Source organism: Eucalyptus grandis, chromosome 6, assembly GCF_016545825.1.
Source record: "Eucalyptus grandis isolate ANBG69807.140 chromosome 6, ASM1654582v1, whole genome shotgun sequence".
Classification (NCBI taxonomy): domain Eukaryota; kingdom Viridiplantae; phylum Streptophyta; class Magnoliopsida; order Myrtales; family Myrtaceae; genus Eucalyptus; species Eucalyptus grandis.
The window spans coordinates 6,846,409-6,856,282 of NC_052617.1; the positions used below are offsets into that span (position 1 = coordinate 6,846,409).

At 40.8% G+C, this 9,874-nt stretch overlaps 1 protein-coding gene across 1 annotated transcript; it reads left to right on the top strand.

The window, feature by feature from the left end:
• The first annotated feature begins 7,306 nt into the window (after window positions 1–7,306).
• Window positions 7,307–7,924, top strand: LOC120294856 (snakin-2-like). Its single transcript, XM_039315635.1, has 3 exons — window positions 7,307–7,382; window positions 7,508–7,550; window positions 7,649–7,924. The coding sequence occupies exons 1-3, from the start codon at window positions 7,380–7,382 to the stop codon at window positions 7,828–7,830; spliced, it is 228 nt and encodes a 75-aa protein (XP_039171569.1). The 5' UTR covers window positions 7,307–7,379; the 3' UTR covers window positions 7,831–7,924.
• Window positions 7,925–9,874: the final 1,950 nt, after the last annotated feature.

Consider the following 9,874-nt stretch of genomic DNA (forward strand, 5'->3'; position numbering starts at 1 on the left):
ATCCAGCGTAGCGTGGTGTGAAACTGGATGGGGTGCAAGCTAGACAAGTTGCGCAGCAAAGACAAAAGGCGAAGCAGAAAAAAGCAAGGTCCGACGGTGTTGTTCACTGAGGATGCTCGTGCGTGAGGATAGAGGAGAAAATATTAGGTAGAGCTCTGAGCTCAGCATGTTAAAATCTCAGTCCATTCATCAGGCAACATGTGTCGCTCGGGCCCACCGTGTTTAGACCTGTTTTCCCCTTCACCGTCTCGTCTCTCTCTTACCTCTCTTCCTTCTCTTATTTTCTCCTTTTTTGTCTTCTTCTTCCCTTTCACTCCGATGGGGATGACAAAGACATTTGTCCCCTTCCATGACCACCACCTCACCGCTGTCTTAGTCCACCACCTTGCTGCCGTTTTAGTCCTCCGCCGTTGAGCTCAAGTTCAGCTGGCGAACTTGGGCCTCATATTTCGGATCAAAGGTCGAGCATGCCCTAGATTTGTATCTGGAGCTCAACTCGATCTCAAATCTGAGTACGTTGACTAAAGTCGGCTTAGGCAATGAATGAGGCGCGTTGATGCAGCGCGTAGGGTCTCAACCTTCGGCCAACGTGGTATGAGTTGGACGGGAGGTGGAAGTGCTGGAGATCGAGGAGGAGGGAACGAAAGATGGAGGCGAGAGATGGAGCGTGGGAGAAGGAGCATTCATCGAGAAAATTTTCAATATTTGGACTACTCAACGCAAATAAATTGTTCGATAAAAAAAGAAGAAGAAGTTCGTTTTGGATGAAGTTGTTTTGGTTTGATTAGTTTATCCAGCCAGGGATGCAAGATTCTCCTACTTCCAAGGTGATGATGGCTGGGGTAGTAAAGGATTATTTTGAGTCAAATACAAGAAACTTGTCGCATTCACATTGAATCTCGATCTATTCTGTGAAGATGAACAAGATTACAGATGAATGCAAAAGAAGAAGACGATTCCTTAATTCTCTTATGTATAATGGTGTATTCACCTCAAAAATACAGAGCATCTTTCAATGGAGTATTCTCCCTTTCTATTCTCTCAAGAAAGCGTTACAATGAATCGATGAAGAGGAAGAAGTCTCTTCTTATCTATATACAACAGATGCTTAATGAAAAATAGAATGCTAGCTGTCAACGTAAAACTGAATCCATGAAAGACTTAAATGAAAAGAACTTATTTCACAAAAGCCGAGCTAACTTTGAATCAATCGCCTCTCTTTTCCTTCTGGAAATTGGTCACGTGATGTCTTTACTTCACCGACTTATCTTCACCACATTATGTAGATACACGGCTGACATTATTTGACAGCATTACTCAAGTTACTAACTTGCGTATTCTGCTTCTTCCAAGCTTCTCCAATGACAGCCATAGACTTGTCTCTCGTTCTGATCGACTTCTCTCGTTTCAAGCTTCGATGAATGAATGTTCTTAACATCCCCCTCAAATTGGGAGGGATGAAAATCCCATGCCCAATTTGGTACGAAGATTAACATGAACAAAACGTGTCAAGGATTTTGTAAAAATATCTCGCAAGTTGAAGATGGCTAGGAACATAACGAATACCGAGGATCTTGAGGAGACTTTCTCCCGAACAAAATGGAAATCAACCTCGATATGTTTGGTTCGGGCATGAAGAATTGGATTAGCTGTAAGAGAGATAGCGGACTTATTGTCACAAAATAAGAGAGTGGGGAGACGGAAGAGAGATATACCAATATCACGCAAAACAAAAGCAATCCAAGTAAGATCAATGGGTAGATGCAAGAGCTCGGCATTCTCGCTTCGTGGAAGAACGAGAGACAAGTTGGTTGTTTCTTAGCTGACCGAAAGAAGATTGGATCCAAGATATGTACAATAGCCGGTTGTGGATCGCCCGGTGTCAAAGACACCCAGTAAATCAGCATCCGAGAAGCCATAGAGAGCTGTTGAGCTACGGAGAATGAAGAAAAAGACCAAGATGAGTGGTGCCTTTGACATAGCGAAGTACTCTTTTAAGTCGGTGAAGATCTGCAAATTTGTTGGATGCTGCAATTTTTGACACAAGGTGTTTGTTGCATAAGCAAGATCAGGACGGGTAATTGTTAAGTATTGAAGGCCTCCCACAAGACTTCTATACTCAAGAGGGTTAGAGAGCAAAGTAGTATCATCTGTCATAGTAATTGATCGAAGTGGAAGAGGAGTTGATACAGGTTTACAACTGGTCATATGAGCTCTTGTCAACAGATCAATAGCATACTTGGTTTGACAGAGAAATAAATCATAAGGAGAGCGTTTGACTTCAATGCCGAGAAAATAGTGAAGATGGCCCAAATCTTTCATGTGAAAGTGAAGACTCGAGTAACTCAATCAAAGTGGTTAGTAGGCTGAGCCGAGCTTCCCCTCGAGAACTATGTCATCAACATACGGTAATAATAGAACGTATCTTCGAACCAATGTATGAAGTACGAAGAGGGAAGGGTCGGCAGTACTACGGAAAAACCATTCTCAGGAGGAAGTTGTAAATTTGTCAAACCATGCTCGTGGTGCTTGACGAAGTCCATATAGGGATTTCTTAAGCAAATATACACAATGAGATTGTTGAGGATCAATAAAACTCGGGGCTGCTCCATGTAAACTGTTTCATTTAATGTACCATGGAGAAATGCATTTTTAACATCGAGCTGGTGTATAGTCCAATTCTTCATTATTGCAACAGAAAGGACTATCCGAATAGTGGCATGCTTGATGACTGGACTAAATGTTTCAAAAAATCGACCCTCGCTTCTTGATGAAATCCCTTTGCAACTAAGCGAGCTTTTAATCTCTCTAGGCGCCATTAGGTGTTAGTTTAGTTTTAAACACCCACTTACAGCCTATAACATTCATCCTGTTTGGTTCTAGGAACTAAGAGCCACGTCCGATTCTCATACAAAGCATCCATTTCATCCTCGCATGGCTTGATACCATCCTTTATCGGCTAAGGCTGCTTTGACGATTTTGGTTCCAAAGGTACTTTATAGTCGACGAGAAATATGCATACTTGGGGTTAGATTTGATGATACCAGACTTCAATCGAGTTTGCATATGATGGACAGAAGAAGTACCTGAAGAAGTGGCTATTAAGTTTGGTTGAGCTTGATTAAAGGTAAGCTCTCTTGATTCGGCAATTTGAGATAGAGCATCTTGATGCTCTGTAGTAACAGAGTCTGACTGTTGCTGAGGAGAAGCTGGTATATGTGGAACACCCTCATATTGTGATGTATGAGTATGATCAATTGCTATAGAAGGAGGTAGTTGAAACTCTGTTGTATGGTTAGTGGAAGGATTGTCCACTGAGGTTGTGTTTGTGGAATCAAGAAGATTAACCACATCTGCCCATTGGTTATACAAAGTTGTGTACTGATCATAGTAAGATATTACCTTCTTTGTAAAGGGAAAGAAGGTTTCATCAAAAACCACATGGCGACTAACATAATTCGGCCATCAGTAGGTACAAGACAACGATACCCCTTATGCCGTTCACTATAGCCTAGAAAAACACAAGTGAGAGTCTGGGATCGAACTTGTGTTGAGCATAGGATCGAAGACAAGGGTAACAAGCACACCCAAAAACCTTGAGATGATCGTAGCTGGGCTGCTTATTAAAAGTCCGGAATAGGGAGAAGCCATTTGTAACTTTGGTGTAGGAAGAATGTTGACAATATAGTTAGTTTATGAAGGCATCTACCCGAATTTCAAAGGAACTCTAGAATGATACATCATGGCTAACCCCAACTCGACTATATGGCGATGTTTCCTCTGCAATTCCATTCGTTCTGGTGTATGAGGGCAAGACAGAGACTCGCTTTATACCACAATTCCGTAAATGATTCTCAAACCCGTTACTAGTAAACTCTCCTCCACCATCACAATGAAACATTTTGATTTGATGATCAAACTGCTTCTCGACTAGTTTCTGAAATATGATAAAGATGTCATAAAAGTCAGACTTCAGCTTCATTGGGTAGATCCAGTAAATTTTGTAGCGAGAGAAATTATCTACAAATATGACATAGTAATCGAAAGTTCTGTGAAGATTTCACCGGTGAGGAACCCCGAGATGTCACGGTGTATCTTTCTAATGGTATAGTAGATGTAGAATCGATAATGGGAAAGGTAAAGCTGCACTTTTGCAATTTTAGCTGCTACAAATGGATTCAGACTTTGTATTACAGGAAATCAAGTCTTGATTTTGCAAATGCTTCACTAAATTGAAGTTTGTGTGAGCCAGTCTTTGATGCCACACATCTGCTGTTATTGCTCTATGTCTTCGAGTAAAGTATGCTGCCGTAGTTTGAGGATCCACACAAGTAAAGTCCTCTAATTTTCCTTCCGAGCATCTTTGTTTTGTTGGTTTGGTTGTCCTTTATATAGACACCAATTTTATCAAAATAAAAGAACAAGGATAGTCATCTGTGTCAGTTTGAAAGCAGAGAGAAGGTTCTTTTTGATTTCGGAACAATCAAGACATCATTTAGAGGTAACTTGTTGTTTTCTCAGTATTCAAGTGAGTATTACCGGTATAAGCAATAGCTAAACATGAGCCATTACCTAACATGATTGTGTCATTTCCGGTATATTGAGTAGAGTTGAGAAGAATACTGGGATCAGCAACGATATGTGCTTTTGCTCGATATCGAGGTACCACTCACTTCCTCTTGGATCCTCTAGATGAAATCAAGCCAGCGGTTGGAATTTCTTCAGCTCGATAAATTATCAAATCGATACCAGCAACGAAGAGCATCGTGTCCCGGTCGTTTACAAATCGACATTCCTAACCGGATGTTTTACTCGTTGGTTTCTCATTTTGCACATGTTTATGAGGCATCAAGACTTGAGTCGGATAGGATTTGGTGTCTTGATACCTTTGTGAATAACTTGGGTATATGGTCGAAATCCCCGTCTAGGACTAGAATAATCAATCCTCTGCTTGAATTGTTGATCTCGTTCGTTCGATTCAAATTGTTTGGTCTCGTAGTATTGGTTTCTTCCTGAATATCCATAACTACGGCCTGCATTATTCATTGCACGGCCTCGACCAAAAAGCGTCCTCCTCTGTTACTACCTCTTTGACTTCCAAAACTTGAAGTCCAAGCTGTATTCTCTTTAGAATTTTCTTTTACATTTGTGTTTCAGAATTTCTTTGTCCAAAGTAAGCCAGATTAGGATTGAATTGATTCATCGAATATGTCTTTAATCTTGTTTCAAATCGTTCAAGCTGCGCTATCACTTCATCATAATCTGGCTGGGGTTTCAAACAAGAGATAGTAGTTCTAAAATTCTCATACTCGTAACCTAATCCTTCAAGAACACCAAACATTTTAGTTATTTCATCTATAGGTTTTCCAATCGCATTCAGCTGATCACAAATGGACTTATACTCCCTCGATAAAAGCGAAAGAGTTCTATCTCGTTTTTGACATGCCCTGTGAATCTTTCCTCTTAGTTCAAATTCTCGAGCTACTGATTTCCTGAGTAAAACGATTGAGAAGAGTCTGCCATACCTCATAAGAAGTTTCTAAACCAATGATCAAGCTCAAAATATTCTCGAGATACAGCTCCACTAATCCCGAGGATGAAACAAGCTAATCAGTCCTTGTCCAATCTGTATAATCTGGATTTATGACTTCTGTTTCACAATCTTCAGTTTTAGTGTTTAGAGTTCGAGGAGGTGAAGAAATTTCACCACTGATGAAACCGAAGAGTTCTTGACTTCGAAGGAATCTGTGAAACTGTGCTTGCCACAACAGGAAATTATCTTCAGCAAGTTTAATCGTGACAAAATTGGAGATGTTAACATGTATTGGAAATGGATACTTATGTGTCCTTCCTGCCATTGCTGCACTTTCAGGGGTTTTATGATGACGAAGTCGATTTTTATGACCGGAAACAGGGATTACACGTTGATCAAGATGATGTTCTGTTCGTGATACCAAAAGTTCAGATCTTACCAAGGAACAAGTAGAATCGAATACAAGATACATGTGAGATTTTTCAGCAAATCAGCACACGGAGATGATCAACAGCTACTTTGATCTGCTGCGATCATTGAAGTCCGGAGGCCACTATTGATCTTTGAATCTTCAACACCTTTGGTTTGATTTCACGAACAATTGCGTATTTCATGAAAAACTTTTCAATACAATGATCGATCACGGCTCCGATACCATGTGAAGATGAACAAGATTACGATGAATGCAAAGAAGAAGACGATTCCTTAATTCTCTTACGTATAATGGTGTATTCACCTCAAAAAAATACGAGCATCTTTCAATGGAGTATTCTCCCTTTCTATTCTCTCAAGAAACTGTTACAATGAATCGATGAAGAGGAAGAAGTCTCTTCTTATCTATATACAACAGATGCTTAATGAAAAACAGAATGCTAGCTGTCAACGTAAAACTGAATCCATGAAAGACTTAAACAGAAAAGAACTTATTTCACAAAAGCTGAGCTAACTGAATCAACTGCCTCTCTTTTCCTTCTGGAAATTGGTCACGTGATGTCTTTACTTCACCGACTTATCTTCACCACATTATGTAGATACACGGCTGACATTATTTGACAGCATTACTGGTTACTAACTTGCGTATTCTGCTTCTTCCAAGCTTCTCCAATGACAGCCATAGACTTGTCTCTGTTACAGTCTGACTTCTCTGTTTCAAGCTTCGATGAATGAATGTTCTTAACATATTCAACCACTAAGCTCGATCCGATATGATACACTGGTGGCTTTCGTGAGCTTTCTGGTTTGGCGTTTGCTGGAAAACGAAAAGAGGAACAGCTGTGCATGCCGAGTGTACCAGCTGGCAGATGATGATGCTCTCTGCTCTCCTCTGCCGCAGGTTCGATCTGAGACTCAGAGCCCCGATGCTTTTTCCTTTGCCCAATATCGATCGAAAGAACAAAACCCATGCACCTTTTACGTGCCAAACGAAATCTCAACTTCGAACATGATGTCGCCATTTTATCAGCTGAGGACTTAAAAAACACAGTAGAGAAAGCCAAACAGCCCACGCATGCATGGAGCTGCGCTGATGAGGGTTGACCACCTTACGCGCTTCTTCGAAAGTCCAGTCCGCCGCAAATAATTCACTCGGGCTACTTGCTACCAACCCTAGATGCCCATCTTAATGAGGGGTCAGCGAGACGAACTTTGCTTGCTTAGGATAAGCCTATATATAGCCCGCCCTCTGCCCTCCCTCTTCATTGTATCAATCATCCGACCAAAGTCATTAGGACTGCATCATTGGTATTCAATTCTAACTCGAAAAAGTCTCGACCATGGCCATCCACAAGCTTTTATTGCTTCCCTCTTAATCTCAGTTCTTCTTCTTCAACTCGCCGAAGCTGACCAGATGGTACCAACTCGTTTTGCTTTCGATTATTCATATTCTGCTCATTTGATTTTCTTCTTCTTTATCACACTACCTCATGTCCATTCTATTTAACCAAAACGACCCTTTTGTGTCCTTGACTGATGCAGGGAGTTGGAAATGCAGGAGACAACTCGAAGCTTCCGAAAATGGGTACAAAACTATTTATAGGGAGTCATTTCTCTTTTTCGCTAGTAAATTTTTCAAAAATAATGGTATAATGACATGAGGTCTTCATCTTCGTTGTGCAGACTGCGGCGGAGCGTGTGTCGCCAGGTGTCAGCTGTCATCGAGGCCTCGCCTTTGCCAGAGGGCTTGCGGGACATGCTGTGCCCGTTGCAACTGCGTCCCTCCGGGCACCTCCGGCAACCTCGACGTCTGTCCGTGCTATGCCAACATGACCACCCGTGACAACAAGCACAAGTGCCCATGAGATGCTCGATGGGCTTCGTTTTCTTTCCAATGGTCGGACATCGATCGCTCAAGCTTGTTGCTGCTAATTTAAGGGACGCTGTTGTCGTACTAATATCATGGAGCTAGTCAAGTGGTTTGCAAATGCAAATTCACAATGTGTTTAGCAATTTATCTGTCGTATCTATCATTAATAAAGTTTCCGTTTATCTTTCTTTCTACTGCACTTGTTATTTTTTCATCGGTCCAATGTGAGTCCCATCTAAATTAATGGTTCATATTCATTTTTAATATATTCTAGATTCAATAAATAAATTATCCTAATCGATAATTGATGGTTCGATCTGTAAAAATTAAAGTTTGAGGCATGGATTTTACTTGAATTGATCAAGTTTGACCTGTCCTGCAGGCAATTGCTGAAATATGAAAACAATTTTCCACTTGGTCTATTGCAAATGCTTCCCAAAACTCAAGTGGCCAGGTGAGGAACTAAACCCAGTCACATATAATGTCTTAACCATGTATGTAAGCCCGAATTCACTCAAAGACAAAGTAAAGCCCAGACATAAGCAATAGAAATAATTAAGGTTGTTTGATTTGACAAATTTTAATCGTTAAGGATCATATCATTTTTACAAATTAATGGTTTATTGAGGCATCAAAAGAAGCACTTACTGGATAAAGTATCCACCATTGTCATTTATGTCATGTATCACGTATTATAAACATTCTTATTTGCTTCCCAAATGATACAATTTTGCTTACAGTAATTAATTTGAACAGGTAAAAATTGTCCTACGCCGAGAAGTTTAAAATGATATTCCTGCCATGGTAATAGATTATAGATGGATTATGAGCTTGGAAACTTGGGGGACAAAGGAAACAACATTAGCAAGGAAGCATTAGTTAACATCCGGTCCAATCCTCCTCCTCAAGCAGTCCATCACAATGTGATCATATGCCCAAACAACCCATCTCTTTGCTCAAATGATTATGTGATATTGCACTTATCTCACCACTGACTTCATTTTACAGATTGGACCTTAATTATGAACAACGTAAGAAAAGGGGATGCCAGTTACCAACCCATGATTCGATGGATAGTGAGTATCAGGATTGATTCTTCTGTCTCTTCGAGTACAAATATGTCTATCTTCTGCTTAAATGTTAAGCATAAGGAATCTCCATACGCAGCATCCACCTACTCATTACTTTTCACTTTCCACTTTCCACGTATTGGGTAAAATTTACGAAGTAACCTAACTCTCTCCCTCTTTTCTTCTGTGTTAAATCTATAAATAGAACTCGTTTCTCGAATTCCAACCACGCCACATTCCACTCGAAGCTAATGGCGTTGTCGAGGCTCTGTACAACGTTGCTGCTCTTCTCTCTTCTTTTGATCCACCAAGCTGAATCTGATTATATGGTAAAACATACTGTAAATCATCTTCTTCTTTTTTTGGCTTTGATTGCTACTTTTCAACCATCTTTGAAGATCTGTTCTCATTGAATGTACTCTTTTCGAGCTTCTGTTAATGCCCTAATCGAATTCTCTTTGTGTTAGGTGATTCAGTTGAACACAGCTGAGGAACCAGCTCCTCTGCCTCCGAATATAGGTATGAACGCAATCACATTTTAAATCGGCCTTGAAACTAGAATTCCGTAGTACCTGTTCATTTTAAGCTTAGTTTCTCACGCACATTTCAAGATTGCGATGGAGCTTGCGATGCTCGGTGCCGGCTGTCGTCGCGGCCACACCTGTGCAAGAGGGCATGGGGACTTGCTGCACTCGCTGCGACTGCGTGCCCGCCTGGAACTTCCGGCAACTACGACGCCTGCCCTTGCTATGCCAACATGACTACCCATGGAGGCAGGCACAAATGCCCCTAGGGGTTTCATTTTCTACTTAGCTTCACTTGCGAAAAATGTTCGTATTTTGTTAACACATTGCCGCGTTTGTGGAACTTGCCTAATGTATCTTAGTAATAAGGACTTATGTAACGTCCAATCCATAAATAAACTTTCAGAGTAATGATTATTAACATTGATGGATTATGGGTCTGCCT

What these genes read in the sequence shown, in the direction of transcription:
- LOC120294856 (XM_039315635.1), top strand. An exon ending in CTCGAAGCTTCCGAAAATGG is followed by an intron (nt 7,551 to 7,648) that starts GTACAAAACTAT and finishes TTCGTTGTGCAG; the next exon opens with ACTGCGGCGGAGCGTGTGTC.